Consider the following 24,502-nt stretch of genomic DNA (forward strand, 5'->3'; position numbering starts at 1 on the left):
ACATTTCACTTAAAAATGCCAAATATGTATGTGACAAATTGTTGTATTTCACCTCACCAATACATTAATACACAATTAATTACCCGAATACATTACTGCACTATTGCCATCATTCCTTTAACTCATTGTCCATATTCCCGCCAGTTCACCTTCACAACAACAACACACCACTTGCTAATCCAGACCCGCCAACCTACTGACAATATTAACACACAAAGAGTACACAACACCTCCTCCCTCTTTAAGTTATTTGCATACATAGTCCTTGAATCTAGCTGGACGTTGTATCACACGTCTGTGAAATGTTCTCTTCCTAAACTGAACCTCCCCTGATGGATCCGGTTGTGTGAACCCTCGGAACGGACTTGATCCTGGACTCACAACTTGACTTGTCTCTTCCTTGTCTAGCCCTGATGGCTGCTGTTCATTCTGGTTCTCTTGCTTGTCCATCCCACGATTCTCATCATCGTTGGCCTCTGTCAAATGTTGGTCGTTTTGTTGATTCTCCATCTGCACTGGTAGTCCTCCTGTTAACCCTTCTAGGCCCCATATCAAAGCCTGTCCCATCACCCCGGTGTACCTGAAGATTTACCTTTCTAATAAAGATAAAGGAAAACAAAAAAATTTCTGACACTAAAAATCTATTTTAAAATGTGTAGAATTTTTTTTGTTTCAATTTCTTCAACTTTGACTTTGCAGCTGCATCATGGCACTTCTTTGCCCACAATTATGTCCACAGCTGTAGTAGTTGACTGTTATTCCAAATATTTGAGGGCAGTCTCGAATGCATCCTTTGCTGCAGAGTGGCTAATCATTTCATCTTCTTCCATTATTTCTTCATTTTGACTCCTCTTGTGTAACATTGTACTGTTGAAAAACAAGATTGATGATCTGATCATCTGCAAGTTCTTCATTGGTAACAGCAGCAATATCACCTTCTTCTAACCATTCCTCTACATCAGCATGCTGGATATCATTCAAAAGAGTTTGTGAATGAATGACTAAATCTGTAAGGCCTCACTCATTAGTTTCTGGACGTATTCCTCTCAGTTTTTTGTAGGGTGGTTTTCTTAAGTTCTTCCCAAGCTTGAGCAAATGGGTGAATTTCATCATTTATGTTGAGGCTTTTCATTGCTTCAAAAAGATCAGACACCGCTTCTGTTTACCGTAACAAAGCGCTGATGTATTTCCTCCTCTAACATCATTTTAAAGAGGGTGCAGCATTTGTCCTAATTTTGTTTGTCCTAAAGCGTGTGTCCTACAGCATTTGTCAGAAAGTCATTTATCCTAAAAATTAGGGCAAACGACGGTATAAGGTTGATAAATTTTTACGCTCAATTTTAGGACAAACTACTTTAAGAGAAACTACATAAGGACAAACAAAATTAGGACAAACAACTTTAGGTCTTTAGGACCAAAAACTTTATTTGATTGAGAAAAAAATATTGAACAGGGAAGTTATCAGCTCCAATTTTAGGTAGATTTCAAAGTAAGATTACCTATTGTAGCCTTTACTATGGTGCAACTTCCAGAAAATTTTTATATATTGCTCTAATTGTCTTTGGCTCCAAATTTTCCAACTGTCAGCTCCAGCTGCTCCAACTGTTTTTGGTTGCAATTGCTCCAACAAAATGTTGGCTCTATGTAGGACTAAGTTTGCATCTGCTAGTGCTGGTAGGTCCGGCCACAGTCTCTTGTAGGTTTCGAAACTGATAATTGAGAAACTCACTCCTGTGTCAATCTCCATGGGAAGTCTCTGACCATCTAGCCACACATCTAGGACATACTTGGTCACACGAAAGATTGGGAATCAGGGGGACCCGAGAAGTATTGGTAAAGACAAAGAATAGGCAATGTAGACTACCAGTTTTAGTGGCTGAAGGCAAGGGACCAAGTCTCGTTTGCAGGACTTGGTTAGAACCACTTGGAATGAGAGTGCAAGGCATTTTCCAACTAGTACACCAATAAATACTACATTCAGCACCATGCACTGGTGTTCGACAGTGTGGAGTTGGGAAAATACGTAAGGCCCCCAGTGATGATGGAGCTGAAACCTGGAGCCATGCCAGTTTTCCGGAAGAGTCGGGTGTACCATTCGCATTGCGGGACTTGGTGAGTGCAGAGACAGAGATTGACAGACTGGTCTATCAAGGAGTGTATGAGCCAGTGGAATTCTCACTTGGCTCACTTGGCTCAATTTGCTTATTCGTAAGGCAAATGGGAAGGTCAGGCTCTGTGGAGACTATCAAATGACAGTGAACGAAGTATACAAAGCCAACATCTATCCACTACCAAAAACTAATGAAGCTTTGGCTAGCTTGGCAAGAGGGGCAGTTTTTACGAAGCTGGTTTTAGCAGATGCCTACCTGCAGGCAGATGCCTGCCAATCGATGCACAGACACTGGCTCAGCTGACAACCATGAACCCTGTACTTTGTCAAGTCAAGCAGCTCAAAAGCCAAGAATGGTAGGGGGGAAATGTGAGATCTGAGGAGTTACGGCGAGAGGAGTTATCCTTGCACAAAGGCTGCCTCCTGCGGGGCAATAGGGTGATCATTCCAGAGGCACGCCACAGGGAACGGTTGATGGTTCTCCATGCCGCACTTGATGGTATCATAAAATCCAAGATGATCACCCAAAGCTATTTATGGTGGCTAGGAATGTACAGGAATATTGAGTAGATGATAGGGCAATGTCCAGACTGCCAGCAGCAGAGAGCCAACCCACCCAAAGTGAAGGAGGTAAAATGGGTGATAGAGAGGGAGCAATGGATTAGGCTACTTATGGACTTCCTGGGTTCTTTCCAGGGAAAGGTCTTCCTCATTGTAGTGGATGCACACTCCAAATGGCTGGAGGTGAGGAGTATGCTTAGCATGTCGTCAGGTGCAGTTTATCCAGGCGCTGCGAGAGATCTTCAGTTGCCATAGGATTCCTCTGTATCTGGTTTCAGACAATGTGACAGCTTTGGTGTCCCAAGAGATTGAAGGATTTCTGCAGAAGAATGGAATGGCACTGCAGCGAACACCTCCATTCCACTCAGCCACAAACAGTAACAGAGCGCATGGTACAGACGGTGAAGAATAAACTGCAGAAAATGGGAGGAGGCAATTGGCACACCCGAGTTGCACGAATGTTGTTGGCATTGCATACAACACCACTGGGTGACTTACATAAGATGTTAACACTCACCACCTCCGGCTAGCTCAAATTAGGTGATGAGTGGAACATACAGGTTACAGGCCACGAAGAAAGAAGAAATATATATACAATGTTCAATGTATTACCTGGTTTTAATTATTCATTTAAAAATCACAAAATATTCAGCACAACAGAACAAATAAAAATTAAAAGTACAAAAAAGAAGATAAAACCCGGAGCCTGCTCGGCCCGCCGCCCGAACAACGACCGTTCGGCCCGATGCTCGGACAATGACTGACCTTACAGCTTTCCTTTCCTTCGTGCAGGCAGTGTCCTGGGCTCACTGACGTAATTTTCAGCCAATCACGGCGCATAGCAACAGAAGCTCCCACGAAATGCTTACTTCTGTTCTCACGACGCAGCGATTTTGTATCTTTCTCGCACTTCCGTGACCGTGACTCACATGCCTAGCGTGTGAAACAAAGCCTCGGTCGTGGAAAAAACGAAGGAGAATCACGTCAGCATGCCTTCCCACACAAAGAAGCCAACAAAAAAAATTACTTGAAATATAAATTTATGAATTTTAAATGTAAAAACAAAAAACCTGGTGAAACACTTTACTTCTAACTTCGAAAAAGAAAAAACTTTAGATCATTTGAAAACCTAACCTGAAATTTGACCAAAAAAATTTATAACAAAAATTATTACTGGATTGCATGAGGAAGGCTGTAATCTGGGTTGTTACATTACCCCTCCAACTTCTCAGTTAAAAGCCAAAGCTTTTCACTGAGAAGTTACGAAAGCACAAAAAAAAATGAGAAACATCTGTCCAAACCTAACCTCTGAAGTCCCTATATACATCATAAACATTTCAATGCACTTAAATAACAATTCTTACAAAAGTGGATGACACCCAAAATTTATCTAAGGAAAAAGTCTCGAAACTTACAAATTCTACTTCAAACTGTCATGGGTTTACTCAACATGCTCAAATAAATTTAAAAACAAACTCTAAAATAATCTTCAACAAACAACAAGTTGACACAATTCTACAGTCATGGCATGACAAACACTTCATTAAGATACAGTCGTATGCTTCTCCAAAAACAAATTACATGAACCAATGCCCTTCTTTAGGTTTCAAACCATATCTCCCCTTTCAGCAGCAGCAGCACATATCTTAACATAGATGATGGGTGAGAGCGACCAAGGAGAAGGGATGCACCCTTGAAAAAAAAAAAACTTCGGAACCATGCCGGAAACATATTCAAAAAAAAAAAATAGTTTAAAAAAAAAACTAAAAAAAAACGCTTTTATAGAAAATCCAACTAAAAAATAGAAAATAAATTTTAATAAATTTGAATTAAAAATAGTGTAAAATAAAAAAAAGTATGTTATTTAAAAAAAAGTGTGGGGTGCATGATGTCAATAGTTATAATTATTTTATTGACATATATGAGTAGAAGGATTATCATTTTGATAATATCTTAAAAAACACCCCACACTTTTTTTAAATAACATAATTTTTTTCTATTTAAACACTATTTTCAACTCAAATTTATTAAAATTTATTTTCTATTTTTTAGTTGGATTTTCTATAAAAGCGTGTTTATTAGTTTTTTTTTAAACTATTATTTGTTTTCTACTTTTTAGTTTGGTTTATTTATAAAAGCGTGTTTTTTTTAAAATTTTTAAAACTGTTATTTGTTCTAATCTACTATTAATTCCGTGATAACTATAAGTAACTGTAATTATTTTCCAAATTATTAAGAGGGTTTGAGCACCCTCATGACCAGGGGCGAGAGCAACGGGAGGGACTGCGTTTGGAACTGGTACACACACAGCCGACTTGGAGTTCGAGCAGGACAAGGAAGGTACCCAGCAGGCTGCAAGATGTGTGGTGATCTTAAGAGGAGAAGTGTAGTGTAGGACATGTGTAATGGAGAGGGTGGTAGGCCTGCGGTTGGCGTTGGCAAGATGGCGCTTGTGAGGTCGTTCGATCGTGTTGATTGAGATCGGGTTCAGGAGTGGTAGGACACAATGACATGATGTCGAACAGCAGGCAAAGTTATAACAGCGTGTGGAAAACAGTCTAGGAAGGACACAATAGTTTTCTTAAAATATTATTGTAGTTTTATGATTACTACATTACAATGATATTATAAAAATTTGCAGCTCTCTTAATTAAACCTTTTGTATTTTTAAAAAAATATTTTCTACTTGGTTTCCCATTCAGCCCTGGTTGCCCCTACAAATATAACCACGTGTACAGTTCATAACAAAAATCATATTAATTATAGACTAATTTCCAATTTTAATAAACTTGATAGTAATTTTTTTAACTCAGTTATATTCAGTATTAAAATATTAATTTTAACTGGTAAAAATTTTTTTAAAAAAATTGTAATCTTATCTATCCTTAGAATAACCACTTTATGTAAAACCCCTTTATATTGAAAAATTTGTTATGTTGTTATGTATTTCTTTGTGTTATCTGAAGCAATATTGTCACTTGTATTTGTATTTGTGTTTGTTTGCTCGTTGTATTACTATCTTGGGTATTTTAATGTTTGTTTGTCTCTGTTGTGGTCCCTGCAGGTATGTGGTAAAGGCTGCATGCGTATGTTGGCCAACTGCGGTAGTGCATACCTGTTGTGGTGCTTCCCTTCAGGTGGTGTCGGCCTGTCTTGGTGCCTACCGGAAGGCAGTGCCCATGTGCTTGCAGTAACTACATTGTCCTATGTATTTGTGTCATGCCCACTAAATGATCCCCAATTGTATGTGGGCATGTGACAATAAATAAACAAAATAAACATACATTCTTGAGGTTTTTTTCATATTGAACGTTTAGTAACTGAAGACCTTTCAGCATGGATATCAATTGCAGATAGACAAACACAAAGAAAACTGTCACTACTTTTTGCTGTTTAGTCAAGCTTCCAAGAAGAAAAAATATGGTGAAACTACTTAATTGCTAGTAGCTTGAATCAGTACTTACGTGGATAATGCGTGCAGTTGGTTTATACAGAATTTTTACGGAACCCAGCAAAATTACATAAAATTTGTTTAAGGGTTTTGCATCGATAACTGTCTTTATGCAGTCAAATTTCTTGATTTTACTTTGAACCTAAGAAAAATAGCATGGAATAAATTAATGTCATACCTAATTACATCAAATATGCATACAAAAATAGAAGATTTAAAAAGTTCTTACTAAAATTCTGACAATTCAAGAATATTTAACTGACAAGTTATTAAATAACTATAAATATTTATAAATCTGTGTAGGTTGCAGAGGTGGAGTTTAAAAGTAATGACTCCTCTAACCATGTTTCTGCAATGTTTATCTTAGTCTTTCCATGGCTACAGCAAGTAGGTAGCATACTGTAAGGAAAGAGAGCTGTTTTGAGCTTTGAAGAAGTTTGTCTAGTTAAATTAATTACTAATAGGTTTATTACATACGTACAACAACATGTCTTGTTTTAGCATCGTGAAGTTCACTTCAGATGAAGACTTGTGAGATTATTATCAAATATAGTAGTTAGACAATATAGGAAAGTCATTGAAAAAACTGGAGACATGTTACGCAGTACATTCTAGCAGTGGCTCCTGATCATACTGCATTAGTGCATTTGTGATAAGGGTATTTTGGCAATTTTGAATGTAAATTTTTTTCCCAGTTTTATGCAGCTGTAATTATTTATTTTGCTTATTTGGCTTTGCAATATTTGCTTACAACAATTACGATGTTAATAACGGCTCGAAGTTGTTTTTGAAGATAAATTTCTTTAGGCGCATTGGTACAAAGTCATCTGCGTGTGGCAGCAATAACCTATTTTATATTCTCTTACATGAACACTGGGGTACATATCAAGCATATCTGTGTGCCAAATAATTCTCTGTGATAGCAAAAATACTCAGTAATAAATTTTATAGATCTTAATAGTCACACAAAGAAATAGTAGCAACTATAAAATATATTACAATTTTGGGATTACAACATTGATAAACCAATATTTTACTATTATTCTATATTGGTATATTTAGTATTGTAGTATTATGCATAACTGATAACTGGAAGTTCATTGGATCAAATCCCTGTCGGTTACAATTTTTTTTAAGTTTATTACTCATTGTTACATTTTAACACCGCAATTGAAGAAAATCATAATATTACTTGTTATTTGTTTAAGTTATAATAATAACTTTAAATACACAGCTCAGTACGTTGTATTGGTTATTTTACACTAGGTAGGCATAAAACATTAATTTTTACTGACAATAAAAATAAATCTTATAAATATATTTGATATGATTGATTGGGTATATGTGAATATGTGTATATAAATACATTTAAAGAAGAGTTTTTGTTTATTTGCATTTTTTTAAATAAATTTAAAGTTTTATTCCGAGCTTGATGAAATTCTGCACTCTTGACCTTCAAAACAGGAGGAATGTTACTGACTAGGTACATAAGATTCCTAAACAACACCACCTTACCCTTTCCCACCCATTAAAGCAGAATTTTGGTACTTCTTGGTGAAAAGTTGTATACTGACATTTAAAATACGAGGAATATTATTGGCTACAACTAAAAATGAAAAAAAAAAAATTGTCAACAACCTTTATAGAAACAAATCTAAATTACATTACTGAGTATAATGTAAAGAAGTTACATAACTGCAATATTTAAATTCATTAACTGTTTTAAAAGCACTTTTGTAAATATTAAATAACTTGCTATAATAGGGGCTCTTCTAGAAAAAAATTAAATTAAATTTCGAAAAATTGTATTTTTAAATTCCTCTCATTCTATCTGATGACTACTAAACAGCATTGCAATATTTTAAGTAGTATGATAATAGTCCACTAGTTTTAACAGTTGATGGTTAGCTACATTTCAAATGCTGTATAATGTAAATGTTTGTTTAATTTAAGTTAGCAACATTAAAATCACTTAATGAGTTTTCCGGGACATTAGTACTCCACTTTTGGAGTGTGTGTGTGTGTGTGTCTCTCTCTCTCTCTCTCTCTCTCTCTCTCTCTCTCTCTCTCTCTCTCTCTCTCTCTCTCGTTCTCTCTCTCTATATATATATATATATTTTTGTAAATTGATTATTATGTTTGTAATAATTTTGTGAAACATTATAAAATTTATGAAATTTTAATTTCTTAATATTGGTGCTCAACTGATTTATATATATATATATATATATATATATATATATATATATATATATATATATATATATATATATATATATATACACACACATATATATACACACACACACACACACACAAACATAATAATCAATTTACAAAAATTCAGGTTTAAAGTTAAGTGTGTTTCATTGTTAAAAGTTGTACAATCTATCACATATTCAAAGTTAGGTCATTTTTCATGGTCATTAAATCAATATATTTTTGTAGATTATGAAAACTTGTTTCATTTATGAATACACTGTTTTCATACTAACATACGAAATGTAAATTCATTAATTTACGACAACAAGATTTCGAACTACGAAAAAAAATCTGTGCTGAAATCACCCATTGTAATATAAGGAAATTTGAATTTTGTGGGAGTTCATGCTCAGCCGCTAGGATTGCTACAGTCAGGTGTTGCCAGCATTCACCATGTAATAAGGCCTGAGTTTCCTATATTGTCCTACTACAATATTTGTATTACACTAAACGCCCAGAACAATTTTTCATTCCAACGGCATTGAGATGAAACTCAATCAAGCAAACGTCAAGCGAGTTTAATTCTTCAAAGAAAAAACTTATGAAGAGCTACATAATTTGAGCAAACCAAATTTGAGCAAGTTGTTATGATGACAAAGTGCACTTATTGACAAGTCATGTTTTCCCCAAGTTGCATGGGTAGCCAAGGAAGAGATACAGGTTATCTCATCTACTGGAAACAGACAGCTACCCATGCATGAGAGACAGAACTGGCAGGAGCTGACTGTGAGCCAGGCGCTGGAAGCTTTATGTTGGAATTATAATAGTGTGATGGCCGATGCGCAGAACGGATGCAATAGTATATCATATTATCATGAACATGCAGTTCTCACCCACACAATGAACAAAAATAGATAAAAATATAAAATTTTTCTTACCATTTCACATGCAACAAACATATAACAGCCATCAACACATGCAAGTTTTTTTGATTGATATGTTTGAGAGAATCACGTTGAAGTAAAATTTAAAATTCCAATCACAGTGCAAGTACACAGTTTGGAGATTTCAAAAATAATTCACTGAACAAACCCATAAAAAATACAAAAGTAATAATAGTATCACCAACGCACCAGTTTAAACATCTTTCAAAAACCAAATTCTATGTTCATTTCAGTAACATTGCAACAGCGATGCAATAGATATGCAAATAATATTTTAATCAGGAAGTATGTCTAAGCATAATAATTTTAATCGGGACGTCTGTCATGTCTGACATTTATGTTGAGCTGTCATCAAGATGTGTCAAATGTGATTGTTTAGAAAATATATTTGCATACATCGCATCACAGCTTTCGCTCTATTGTGATTTCAATATTAGGCTGTAAAGCTGGTAAGAAATGAAAGACAGTAACGGTCTCAAAGTTTAGAAGGCAATAAAGATTTGAAAATATACTCATATTCATTATATTTATTATTATCATTGTTGTTGTTGCCTCCTAATTCTATGAACTATATAAAACAAAATGTGCCGCATATAATTTCACACACAAATGCACTGCACATACTGTTTCTAGCAATCATGAAATTATAGAGAGAATTTTGACCCCAGTACAGTTTTTTAAAACAGTCACCTCTTGAAGTTGCACTGTATACATGCAAATTTTTTGCACTTAAAACCATCTGGGCACATTATGAGCAACAAAGTGTCACCCTCAAGGCTTCCTTGCCTCTATCAAAATACAAATAAAAAACAGAAATATAGCCACGTAAGTACACCCTTAAGAGAACACAGAAATCAGCACTGCTTACCTCCATAGCTATAGCAAGTTCTTCATTGCCAGATATCCACGGGACCCCCCTCAGTAACGTCGGATAATCGCTCATTGTTATCATCTCATAATGAGTTGTGATGTGGGACAGTCGCATTTCCATTACTCTATTCAGATTTTTAAACTCCAGCTCATCTAACATCCCTGCAAATTGGTATTCATACACTAATTCATTCCAGTACAAACAATAAGCAAAAAAACAAACTTAACTGCTTTAAAACAGTTAGCTATTTGCCAAAGTTGTTTCAGAATCAAATAATACAAGTTACAGACCTGTTAAAATGCCCAAAATTGGCTTATGAATACTTGATATATATCTGAAGTATAAGAAATGAATAATGTATAGATAAATTTGATATTTTTTTAGAATAACTGTTGATTAAATTGATACCCAACAAGAATTAGTTCCATACCCTTGCAGCCATGCTGTTAAGGTCACCATTATCCAGTTATTTAAGAGCAGATAGCAAATACAAGGTTTAAACTGGAGCTATAGATACCACAGGCGACAAGCCATGCACTTTGAAGTCGTCAGTAGGCCATATGCAAGAGCCTTGCATTCTTGTAATAACATGTGTCGAAATGATTTCAGAGGTGTTAATAACACATGAACCTCAGCTCACTCCAATGAGGGTGGGCAAAGAGGACATTCTTTATTTTGGCTTAATGGCACATCAACAGCAAGGCATTATAGATGGTAACACACCACAAAGACCCGGGGAAGAAGATGGCCGCGGCCTGTAGTAAGGAACCATCCCAGCATTTGCCAGGAATGACTTCGGAAAAACATAGAAATAACTATAATACTGTGTTTTGAAGTTATACTTCTTTAGGTGTGTTATGGAAAAAAGATGAGAGTGAAATTTTACGATGTGCGCACACCATACAACAAAATTTTCCCAGGAAGATGGCAGACACACGTGTATGAACATAAGCCCATATACAGACACTTTCATAAAAATTAAAGAACATACCAAACCTATTGATGTGCCAAATAAAACTTTATGATACTGAAACTAACCTGGAATATATTTGGTAAACTAAAATAGTCACAGTAAAGAGTAATTTCAAGTTTTAAAAAACCTAAGGATACTAGTATTACAAAAATTATACATACTCTCCTTACAATCATTTGTCAGGCTTCGTAGCACAGTGGTTATTAGTGTGTGATAACAACGTATACGACAGTGGTTTAAAACTTGGCAGTAGGGGAAAAAATATATATTTTTTTTCTTTTTACTTTATTAATTTCACATCCTACTGGATTATACAAAATGTGCATAATGAATACTGAGTACTTATTTTATTATTATTTGCTACAGTAAATTTAAAAATAGTTCAGCATCTTAAATCGAAAAGAAATATAACTTCTAATGCACGCACATGAGTACACACACATTTTTTATATGGTAGAGTCTCAATAACATGGTTTGTACTCTCTTACAAAATCAAAAATTAAGGAGTTTTAAGGACCCTCTTTACTTCATAACCTTCACATTATCAAGTGATAGAAAACTATTTGTGATATCACAAAATCCCTCAAGAAAATAACAATGTTAAAAAGTTAATGCACAAAAAATTATTTTGTTGGTTGGTTCAATTCTTACAGAGAAGTCCTTGTTGTCCATAATGGAACACATATCTAACTTAAGCATAGTGTCTATATGAAATTTGTAGCCATAAGATTTAATTTTATTACATATACCATATATGTTCTAAGTAATACAGACAAAAACACCTTTTTAGTTTAAAGGTGAGATAAAAAAATTCCCAAAATTTTATACATAAAATCTAATCACGTGGCCCGAAATTTGCCTAATGTACTGCGCATGCACAAAGCATTGTTTGCTGCCAAGTCAGAAACAAAAGAACACAAAAATACCTGCATTTATCAATTACTTGCATGTTATCAATCTTTATTAAAGAGTTTTTAGGAATTCTTAATGAAATTTAAGGACTTTTGAAGGCCAATATTCAATCAAAGGCAAATTAAGGATTTTTAGGATATTAAGGAGGCATACGAATCCTGGATAACCTGAGTTTATAATCTAGACTACAGAAACCTTAAATAAGTAAAATTTTGAATGAAATTGAAACAATCCTTATATCGTCCTGCTTTTCAGTTAGCCAAAAGGTATAATTTTTTAAGGTAATTTTTTCCAGCTTTTCTTCACATGGATTTTTTCACATCCCTCTGTACAGTACGGAACCTCAGTTAATCGAAACTCTGTTAATCGAGATGTTACTGTACTTCTATTTAATATAGTATAAAGTGGATATTTTTTGAGAATACAATCATAAAAACAGTATGGTATAAAATTATTAAAGAGACAAGCACTTGAAATGTTTCATGCTAAAATAAAAAGTTTTTTTTATTGTATAGGGTCCTCAGATGCTGTGAGATCTGAGGCCGAACCAGGATTCAAACATGGATCCTCTGGAGCAGAAGTGTAGACAGAATTTTATTTTGTTGGGAAGGGGGTAGGATAGAACCCCTTTTTCCACTGCTTTCAAACTCTTTCTGTTTGGGTGGTAATGATAATTTTTTATGATTTTTGGGGAAGGGAAGAATATCTCCCCCCCCCCCCCCCCCCAATCCATGTAGAACCCCCACTCAAAAGTAAGAGCCCAATGTCCAACTACTGTGTTACCAGCCCCCCATAGGATGATTTATTAATTAACTAGTCATCCTGTGGAAACCTCAAAATAATTATAATTTTTTTTATTTATTGTTGCATTTTTTGTATCAAATTTCCTTCCTTTACTAATGAATAAAGTTGTATAAAGTAAAGGTACAGTTTTATGTTATATTGTTATGGACAGAGAAAACAGATAGCGTGATATTCACCATTCAAGTGGCTCTGAGCCACGTGAGTATGGTATCAGTGCTCTTGAATCTCTAATTCTTATCATATTGTTACGATCGCGCTTGGCTGCAGTACTTGGTGTCGCCGCACTCGTTCGGCCTGTCTGCACCCCCTTCCACCCGCATCCTCTCCCTGGTATCTCGTGCCATACTATCTCGCGACATCGTGACCTTCGCAGCGCGCACCTGCCTCAGATCGAGTTACTTAAAGAGGCCGCACTGCGGAATAAAAGGATCAGACATGTTTATCGGCGCGTTTTGTGGGAACCCGATGCTTGTTGCGTTTATCTGCGTTCTTTGAGCAGCTGCCGCATCCTTTGACAGGACTCACGACGTGTTTCTGGGCATTTCGACGGCGAAGGTCGCGCAATATCTCGGAGACATGCCCGATTGTTCTGGACGGGAACCCAAGGGCTATATAAGGAGGTGGGGCCGACCTTCGAGTCAGTCTGAGTCTGAGTGAGAGAGTGGAGTCGGGAGTTCTCCCGTGGCGGAGTTTCCGGGCGATAGTGCCGCGGGTGCGGCAGAGTGGCGAAGTCCTTGGACGAAGGTTCCAGGGCAGAGAGTGAGTGAGTTCAGTGGAGTCGGGAGTTTCCGGGCGATAGAGTCGCGGGCGCGGCGGAGTCCCGAGTGAAGTTGCGAGCGAGTCGTCGTGTGGGATCTCGGCGAAGGGTGTGACGGCGGCGGCGGAGTGCGGCGACGGAGTCCCGCAGCGGAGACCCACGAGGGGTGCTGCGGTGAGAGATGCGCCGGAAGTGCGGCCCAGCGAGGTGTGTGAAACGAGTGACTGGGGAATTGACATTTCTTTACATGTAATTAATTATCTGCCAATTTAGAAGATTATTTGTAAGTGACAAGTAGTGGTAATAAATAAAACTGTATGTGAAATAAAAATCTTTAATTGGGCTATCCTTTACGAACCCGCGGTAAATCGTAACAATATGAGCAAGATGCCTCAGCAATCACAGAAGCCAAGGACCCTATAAATTTAAAAGCTGACAATTTTTTTTAATACATGGAATATTACAAATGTTTGCCACTTTAATAATTTTAATCCATACTGTGATCATTATTACATTCTCAAAAAAAAAATTATTTTCTTCACAATATTTACAACTATAAAAAACACACAATTATAATTGAAAGAACCAAATCCAGTAAAACCCCTATCCAATTAAACTCTAATCATCATCGACGACGGACGACCGACTGACCGACCGACCGACTGACCGACCGACTACGGACGACGGACGGAGGACGGAGGACGGAGGACGGAGGACGGAGGACGGAGGACGGAGGACGGAGGACGGAGGACGGAGGACGGAGGACGGAGGACGGACAACGGAGTTTGGAGGACGGACGTCCGACGACGATGACGACGACGATGATGATAATACTCAAAATTTAACATGATGGGTCCAAAAATAGTGGAAAATCCTATACTGCAAACTTATTTCTCTTGTTTAAATCCACCCTTTTATAAAGAACACCTTTATATAACAAACATACAAAAATTATGTCCCTTCAATTTTTCTATGTAATGGTTTTACTGTATATAACATTTGCCTTGTATTCTAACAATGAATTTTTGTTTATGAAAAAATTCTGCTAGTAACTTAAAAAATATGATTAAATTAATTATATGCTATTAACTTTAAAAAGAGGATTAAATTAATTATATGCTATTAACTTTAAAAATAGGATTAATTAATTATATGAAAAATACCTCTAGTATACTGCTTAAGGATAGCTTCTTTTAAATGCTTGAGAGTGCTGACTGCAACTTGGCGGGTAAACACTGTTATTTCTATGTCAGGAGTCTCCAACAGTATTTTACCTGTAGAAAAACAATTATATCACTGCTCTTTTAAGCATAGTACTTTTTTTTTATTTAAGTTTTATTGTCCGAAAGACGAAACAACTGAACTCAATCAATTTTAATATTTTGTTCATTCATTCAACACGTACGTTGGGCGCCAAATGTCACCACCCACCACCTCCGGCTAGCTCAAATTAGGTGATGAGTGGAACATACAGGTTAGAAGCAGGTTACGAAGAAATTACTGCTCAATGTTCGATGGATAACCTGTTTCTTTTATTCATGATAAAATCACACCATATTCCGTATAACAGAGCACACAAAAAAAAATTAAACTGTGACTCCAGAAAGGAGAAAAAACACGTAGACTTATTACATACTATATTATATTGCCCGGATAAGTTCCGGGCAGTGACGGCTGGACAAAACACTTTGTCGCCTCGCTGTGAGCCTTGCCTACGACTGCGGTCAAAAAATTCTAATTTATTAAAATTTCCGAAGAGAAAAAAAAAAGGTTGTTAGCCGGACCGTAGCTCGGACCGTAGCCGTTAAGTTGTAGTTCAATATTACATTGTCAAATGATGCGAGCCATCGCCCGAGCATGACATCTCAGCACGGTGCTCAGACAATGACTAACTTTACAGCCTTCCTTTCCTTCGTGCGGGCAGTGTCCTGAGCTCGCTGACGTAATTTTCAGCCAATCACGGCGCATAGCAACAGAAGCTCCCACGAAATGCTTACTTCTGTTACCACGACGCAGCGATTTTGTATCTTTCTCGCACTTCCGTGACCGTGACTCACATGCCTAGTGTGTGAAACAAAGCCTCGGTCGTGGAAATAACGAAGGAAAATCACATCAGCACGCCTTCCCACACAAAGACGCCAGCAAAAAAATTACTTCAAAAATAAACTTATGAATTATAAAAATAGAAAATATAAAAAAAGAAAAGAAAAACATAACATCATTTGAAAACCTAACCTGAAATTTGACAAAAAAAATTTATGACAAAAGATTATTACTGGATTGCATGAGGAAGGCTGTACTCTGGGTTGTTACACAGTCTTTACTTTAGTGCAAAAGGGATCCTCTGGTCTCAAAACTGACTAATATTGTCATGACTTGATTGGCTCATTAACATTGTCTTTTACTGAATATCAGTTAAATAAGAAAATATCTCAATGAAACAAATTGTGGTGGCGTTCTATGACATAACACTTACTTATGCAAAATTTCCTTTTGATTAGCTTGTTAGTGAAATAAGGTAGTTAGTGTTGTAAGTTTTACTGAATTATTAAAACAGACTCCTTGTTGGTAGACTTCGAGTAATTTGGGGTTGGAAGACAAACCTCAGTGATCCATGTCTCAATTTGGAACTGATCGAGAAGACATTACGTATCGGTAGTCTCCATCTGTATTACTGGTACAGCAATCACCGCGGTCTTTCCCTAGTCACGGCTCTGGTTCTCTCCTTTTCGTAACAGACGTTGATCGACCCGCATCGTCGTGGTGGATGCAGCACTCCGAGGTCCGGGGTTCGCGTTGTCTCCTCTAGAAAACCGCCAACCTTCCTTCAGCATTGTGGTGATGTGGGCGCTGAACTCGGGTCTCCTAATCCGCAATGTCTCCTTAAGTAGCAGGCATCCTTCCTTCCGCGTCGTGGGACTGATATTCTTCTTTTTTATTTCGTCGGATTTGAATATACTCTCAAATATAAGGCCAATTACTATTGCCTGTATCACGTCGATCTTGAAGAATAATTCGTCAAGGGCGGTCACTACCTCTTCTCAAACATGGTAGTGCCGACAAAAATTAAATCATATACATATATATATTAAATCTCTACTGAAACTCCTTTACCTTAATCTTGAAGTTTTACGACGATCTTTCCATTTAGCTTTCTCTATCTTCTGGAGCTTAGCTATAATGAGTCTAGCTTGGACGAAAGTCGAACAAAACTGACCTTACAAATTTCAAACATGTACATTAGGTTCACACCTCAAATTAAACATTGATACTCCCCCAGGCATGTAATCCCATTACGGCGTGGTCCTGGTTAGGAGAAAGATGGGTCTTTTACATGCCAGACACTGTTACCAGTGCCTAACATGGGTTCCAAGAACCGGGAAATAGATTCGCCATTTCCAATTGCGGCATGTTACTGGAGAGCGCCCGGCTAGGTCGAGAGGTTGAGGAGACCCATCCCAACTTCAGCCCACCGATCCGCCCCCAGCTCCGCCGTTAAACTCCCAGACCTCCTACAGAGCCAGCCCCCTCTGTGGGATCTGAGTAGCACCGACACGGAACCATACCTCTCACATCCCTGGGACCCCTCGGTCACCCAGTTACTCGTGATCCTGCTGAGGCCTATCCAACCTCTACTAGCTCAGCAGGCTAGTACCCGAGCTTAAGTAGCTCAACACTTCCACTCGTCAGCAGGGCGGGGACCCCTCAGAGTGTTCTCCAAGCATAGGAGGACCACTACCACCACGTTTCCTACTCCAATCCTGATCCTGAGCCATTAGAGGAAATCTCAGCAGGGAACTATCACAGTAAAGAATCAGTCCCATGGCACCCTTCATCTTCAGGTATAGTGCTTTCCCGGGCAGCCTCACGGCGGCAGAGCACCCCCGAATCCGGACAAGGATGACATTGGGATCTACAATATCAGCATATCTCCCGCCCGAAGGTTACAGCTGTGCCAGAGCCCGGGTAGGTAAGGTAACACCAAACCAAAGATTGCCTAAATTTCCGCCCCTTAGACGATCCACTGGGAGCGAACCCCCGCCGCACTACCACCCATCGCTATTCCATATGCATCTTGGATTCTTCACATTGAATCCGATGCTTTGAGACACCACCTAGGGTTTGGGGGTCCAAAACCCCCCAGTGGACTTCCTGCAGGAGCAAAGAGTAGTCACCTGCCCACAGCTTACTAATCCACCAGAATTCCCATTCCGACATACCGAGGAAGTCTGAGGAGTGGGCACCCCCAGCATTTCCCATATTTGTTTAAACACTGGCGCCATGCCAGACAGTTCAATGTTCTGTGTCCTTGCTCGGCGATATATCGCTCAAAATCATAAAAAAAATGTAAAAAGGAAAATTTATTCCACATCTAGCTGCCAATGAATTGTGATCTATTAAGTGTTATATCGTAGAGACAATACAGAATTGTGGTAACGTAATTTTTCATTGGTCATTACCAAACAAGGCCATAATAAAATTTTACTTTCGAGAAAGTAATAAAATTAAAGTATAAGACAAATTGAAATACTCATAGAGAAAAAGGTTGCAATTAACTTTCATAATAAAGCAAAGATATCAAACATAGAGAGTGAAAATAAAACATGTCAAACCAATATCATACTTCTATGGGTGCTTTCCAAAGTACCTCTATAGCCTTAAGGTTAGCTGTTTTTCTAGTTTTCTATACAGTTACATTTTGCATTAAAAATTAACTATTTCTGAAGATGAACACTTACCCATCCTTTTTTCCATTGTAGAAAGATTATTTTCAATTTTTGCCTTTATATGATCAGCAACATGTCGATGATATACCATTTCCTTCAACATCTCCAAAACTTCTTCTTCTCCATTAATAAAGCATTTTTGTAGCTCAAAATTTTGACAGAGTTTTCTACTGACATATCTGTCTGAAATACTTGAACATAATGAAATAATAGCCTAAGGAAGCAAAGGGACAGAATTAAGAAACATTTCATAGAGCATATCACTCCAAACTACATTAATCTATAGAAATTCATCTAAAAAAAAATCTCATTAATTAGTCATATTATATCTGTGCAAACATCAAAATGTTTTCGAACATGTGTAAACATCAAAATGCAGCAAGTTAAAGGTTCAGCTCACTAGGCAGGGACGTAAATAGGCAGGGTAATTTTACTGTAGATATTTACTTGACTATCGTAATGTTAGAACCCAACAAGGCAGAGGAGAGCAGATGAACTGAAATGTTTGTATTGTTACGATTTATTAATGTGGGGTGAACTGGGTTCGTAATGGATACCTCAATTAAGATTTATTACAGTTTTATTGATAACTAATATTTACACTAAACACAAATCACTGACACTTAAAAAAATATTTATCAAGTTACTCAAATGTTTGCAAGTTCCACAGTTTGCACTCCTCATGGCACTCACTGTCGCGGGACTCGGTCACCAAAACCTCATCGCTGAACTCTCGCCGCACTTGCAGCACTCACCGTTGTGGGACTCTTCGCGGGACTCACGCGGAACCTGTCGCTGAACTCCGACGCCAAACTCAGTCGTGTCATCTCCGTCGCCAAACTCAGTCATGTCATCTCCATCGCCAAACTCAGTCATGTCACTCTCAGGGGGAGTCACTTACCCTCTTCACCACTGTCACACATCCCTTCACTCGGAATCCGCTCGGAACTGTCGCAGAGGCCGGCGTCGCGGCTTAAATACCTAAGGGTGTCCTTCTCAAAGGGACAAGAGGGGCTGATGACGAGTCGCGTTATCCCGGGCCGACCCGACACCCGAACAGTCAAGAAGGGCATTATTAGCTTAAGCGACGGCCCGCGGGATTCCCAAGGCCACTCAGCAATAGCTAACGGCGCCGAGGCAAGACAATGCGCGGGGAGCGGTGGGGGAGAGGGGATAGTGACGACCCTTGTAATCCGGCCAGGAACGCGTCGCATGTCTTACGTCATTGGAGGCCACGTGACACACGCCTGACTCCAGCCAGCACCGAACCCGGTGCGCGGCGCGGCCCTGCTTGCGTTTGTAGCAGTATTGAAATTTACATACATGTATACTGTCAAATATTTAAAACTTAAATTAAAAAGTATTTTTGGTGTACCTACATCCAAATTGCAGTGGTACGGTGGTATGGTGGTACATGCCACTGAATTTTGGTACAAATGCCATCTAGATTGTACGCCTGGAAAACACTGCAGAGGGAACCATGAGGGAACTCCCCGCCCGACCTTGAAAAGTCACAACAGTTCTCAGCCCTACTCCACCCCGGCCGGGTGACATGAGTCTGAACTATCTTCAGCTGATCACAACCACAACCCAGTACGGTCATTAGCCCAGAATATTTTTTTCAGTTTGTAGAATGCCTGTTCTGTCAGTTGAGTCAGTTTTGCTGTTGGCGATTACACAATCTCGTGAACTGTTTAAATTGTGTTTCATACTTGTTTTTATTCATTTAACGTTTAAAAAAAAACATCTGGTGCAGAGTTCAAAAGAAGAGCTAAAGAATGAGAAAAAGAAGCTCACCAGTATCCTCCTTGTTATCTTGGCTTAATGTCAAAGTAATGAAGAGAGAAGGTAATTTATTGAAAAATTTAATTTGAATGAATAATATAACAATTATTTGTTAAATATTACTATCTTATTTTATTTTTTGTTAAAGAAAGTTATTGAATTATAACTTAACTAGGGCCACGTGTAATTTGGAATTTTATATTGTATTAAATGTGAAATGACTACATATAATTCTATTTATTTACCATCTAAGTTGAGTCATAAACATTTTGAATGGTAGAATTAATATATGGTGGCTATATTAAGTGTTGTCAGGAAGGGGTTTGTTTGGTTGGTTTAGAAAAAAAAGGGAAGTGGGAGAGGGGGAGGGAGTGCCAAGATGAGTTTTTGCCACAGGTGGAACCTAGTCTAGTCAAAACCCTGACTCAAAGCTCAAATTACAAGTGAAATTACAAGCCACCTGCATAACAAACAAATTTTGCAGACTTACCCTTAAAGGACTCTGGAAGTGAAGGAACCGCAGTAGCAGGAAAACCCATGCAACTAAAGCAACTGTTGGGTCAGTTGGATTCAAGAAGTTACTGACATAGTCTATGATCAAGTCCACGAGAGAGATTAACTTTATCAATACAGTCACTTTATTCCAGTGACACTGTAAAAACTGAACAAAGCCAAATGCCAGCATCTGAAATGATGAAATAATCAACTATAATTGCATTATATACCACTATATGCAACAATTCTAAGTACAGTACTATAATTGACATTGGAAAATAAAGCTTATAGTTTTAATGTGACTAGAGTAAGCACAACTAATCCAAAAAAACAGAATATACGTAATAATTATTATTTTCTCCATTACCTTTATAATGAATTCCATGAAGTAAATCACAAAAAAGGCACTGTTTATGACAGCAAATGTTTTAGACTCTGGGTAACCACGTGGGAGTTCTAGAGTTATCTGCAAGATGATTGGCATAGCATTGACAAATATAACCATATTGATACATATGTCAAATATTTTATTGGTTGCTATATTATAAAGAATCTTTCGCCATCTGAAACCAGATAGTTAAAAGGTAATTTAAAACAGGCAATATGTCACATAAAATAAAAACATTGTAATACATCAATCCATAGGTTTGCTGATAGCAAATTACCTCTTTGAAGTGAAACTTCTAAAAAATAGGTCAAACTGAGTGGACAGATCTGTGATCTGTACAGCGATTCAGTGTGCAGCCTCTTTGACAGGCATCCGTCCAACCCACATAAAATAAAATACCTGAACTGTACTGAACAGCTTCTCAGCAATGGGCGGCAGAAGGTCCAGCCCATTGTTGGTGATAACACTGCCACCACTAGCCATCACTTCCACCTTATCCTCCGTCCACTATGTAGAAAATTTCTTCAGAAAAATGATACAGAGGTGCACAAACAGCACATTGATTATCGTCACAATCATCTTCACTGGCATCATACCCATCTTCTGGCACCAGAGAGTGAAACTAAATTAGAGAAATACCAGTAGAGGCAGCTTCAAAAACACTGTGCACTTCACACACTGTGCCTATATATATTACGCCTTAGAATTACTTATCCTGTCACTCTGTAGTACATCACCCTGAAGCATTACACAGAATTTCGCTCACCACTCAGCCCCAAACCCCTACCGCTATCGCTGAAGCCAACCTATAAAACAAAACTGTCTTTATAGCTCTTTTTACGTGTCTGATATTGTAGACAGCAAATCAGTGGCAATGGCTAGTAGCATTGCAGAACACCACCCTCCCAGCTTCTATGAGTATTTTTTGAGAGGAATAAATATTATGTTTTATCATGCAGATGGATAAGCTGATTATATAGCCTCAAGGTCATAGTGACCTATATTTACATACTTGTGTTTTATCATTCTTAATAGTCTTGTAATTTCATTTTGATATTTAATTATTTTAATTTGAAAAGCCATTTAATTATGTTTTTACTTTATGGTTTCACTTTGCTTGCAAGGTATGTGTATATGCTTTTTCCAGATTTTTTATTTATTTTCAATGTTGTTTTATACCTGTATTTTACATTTGAATTTACGTATTTTAAAGCTATAATCTGTTTCTACAACATTGTGTATTGTAGTGGTAAAAGGAGGGACAAGTTGGCCATGCCGTTGCCAAGTTTTAACCTTTTTTTCTTTTCAATTTTTGGACATCTAATTAGGAATTAGACCCCAGACAGGCGGCGCAGGCCCAGGTGGTCCAATGATCCACCAGGGCAGTGTTCTCGTCTTTTTCGTACCTAGACGACTAGATCGCTAGGGACATAATTTCTTGAAGGCATAGGACTGAGTAGCAATCTGCAAAAGCCGAGTATTTTCTTTCAGACCTATCTTATAAAAGACATGTAAGTGGTCGTCCTGAGAGGAATTTAAGTGCAAATTAATTTCAACCTTTTTATTTGAGATTTGTCAATAACCTTTTTGAGTCATTTAACAGACATAGACAAAACTTTACACTAGCCTTCCTGCAACTTTAGATTAAATCATTTTTAAAGTTGTAGAGAAATATTCTCACAATTATTAATTATTATTTAATTATTTTTCTTCTTTCATGTTAAAGTTCATTGAGAATGACAGGTTAAAATACTGATGTGTAATAGTCTCTGAAGAATTTATTTTATCTATGTGGAAACTATATTTAATATTGCTTATTATATTGAAACTTATTGGACCTATACCATTTAGTTTTGTTAAATATCACCATTATTTCTTTTACTTAAAGAAAAAAACAACTGACTGTGAGCAGGGAGCAACCAAAAGTAACATTACCGTTAGGAATTTTTCAACGGAATACTAACTTCTAGTTGAACAAGAAGTGCTACTTATTCTATTTATAAAATAATTAACTGTCCTACCTTGACAGCAATTAGTTAAATAGCCACTTCATCTCACTAATTCTCTCGTGTATCGAAACACCAACTATAATAAAATATTTCCTACTGATACGTAGTTTATAATTAAAACAAATAAATAATTTAGCTGAAACTACCATTCAAAACATGTACCATTATATCTCATGTAAAAATCTATATTCGGCGAAAAAATTATGTTTGTGCTTGGTTTTTCTGGCAATCCCCAGATATAAAAGGTCGCAACTGCGATACATTATAATTGCTGATAACTTGGTCGTTCCCAATGTTCGACAATTGGTAGCAATTCTCTCTGATTACTGCTGTGATTTTGTAAGGTTCGTCGTATAATAGAAATAGTTTTTATCATAACATATTCCCAAAAAAGTACTGATCATTGGTTGTGATTCGTTATATCCTTTTAGCATTCCAAGGTCTAATGTACCTAAAATGATGCAGGATAATCCTATTTCAGTTAGGTGGACCTGGACTTGCCTCAATTACTCACTACCATGGAGTAGCAAACGTGTTGTTTGGGAATGGTACCACCGTTCTGTTACCTATGTTGCAACCGGTCTTTCATATCGTGTATCATCTCGCCTTGTTTGTTCTCATGCAGAAAATGTGTTTTAGCAGTTTGCCCACTATTTTCAAACAAAGGGTAAAAATATTTTTTAATTAACTGTTGCGTAGACTCGTGTGATTTGTGAATGGTAGCTGACTGGTCTTGTACAACTTCTCTATGCTCCTTGTTATTCACCCCTTGGTTAACGATTTCTTGTGTATTAATTTGTTTTCTTTGTTTGTATGATTCAGCCTGACCTAGTTCGGAAAAGCAATCATTGTCCTGTTCATACTGCTGACAATTCCTATACTGGAACTTTCCCTAATAGTTCCGCCTATAATTGTATGGCTGATTATACTGTACTCTTTAAGAATTTGCATAACAAGGCTGCTGGACGTAATTCTGATCATTCTTAAGATTCTCCCAGGTTTGATACAAAGGAGGTGTACAATTATTGTTAGTATTCTTCTCATAATTATCTTTCTGAGAAGAAACCTTACCAAATTTATCCAGCCAATCATCAGTCAAGAGCTGTTCCTTCAACTCTACAATGCCAGAGTATGCTCTTCCTACTAAGCATACTGATACCAAATTGGTAACAGATATTATTAAAGCTATGAACTCCTTGTCCTCCATCGGGAAATACATATAATGAGTTCTTTATACAGTTTGCTAAAATGTGCTTCTATAAATCATTCCATTCTGTAGTCGAATTTCTCAGCATATAACTGAGCCCTGTATCTCAATATACCAAAACTGTTGTAAAAACAAATTTTGAGATTAGTTGTACTCAGTCATGGTCTCCTGTAGCAACTCCCACCAATAGTATGCCATATTTTTAAGATTACTGATATATTTGAGTTTCTCGTCATCTGTTAAGACTAAATATTCTACAGTAATCTTCCAACTGTTTCAGAAACTTCCTCTGGTTCTCTGTGCTCT

The 24,502-nt window shown here is 37.3% G+C and overlaps 1 protein-coding gene across 12 annotated transcripts in view; it reads right to left on the reverse strand.

Moving 5' to 3' along the window:
• LOC134546194 (sodium/hydrogen exchanger 10-like) overlaps positions 1-24,502 on the reverse strand; it is a 405,401-nt gene that overhangs the window by 279,156 nt on the left and 101,743 nt on the right. For 11 of the 12 annotated variants that reach the window (XR_010079098.1, XM_063388786.1, XM_063388787.1 and 8 more), the window contains 6 exons: positions 20,960-21,155; positions 20,588-20,782; positions 18,325-18,526; positions 14,749-14,859; positions 10,137-10,300; positions 6,136-6,264 (listed from right to left, as the gene is read on the reverse strand). Coding sequence is in view for 11 of the 12 variants with exons in the window: in XM_063388786.1 (XP_063244856.1) it covers positions 6,136-6,264; positions 10,137-10,300; positions 14,749-14,859; positions 18,325-18,526; positions 20,588-20,782; positions 20,960-21,155 (997 nt within the window). In the remaining variant the exon portion in view is untranslated. The remainder of the gene's footprint in view (positions 1-6,135; positions 6,265-10,136; positions 10,301-14,748; positions 14,860-18,324; positions 18,527-20,587; positions 20,783-20,959; positions 21,156-24,502) is intronic. The other variant, XM_063388791.1, reaches the window with a different exon arrangement.

The sequence above is a fragment of the Bacillus rossius genome, chromosome 1, assembly GCF_032445375.1.
Source record: "Bacillus rossius redtenbacheri isolate Brsri chromosome 1, Brsri_v3, whole genome shotgun sequence".
NCBI classification, from domain to species: domain Eukaryota; kingdom Metazoa; phylum Arthropoda; class Insecta; order Phasmatodea; family Bacillidae; genus Bacillus; species Bacillus rossius.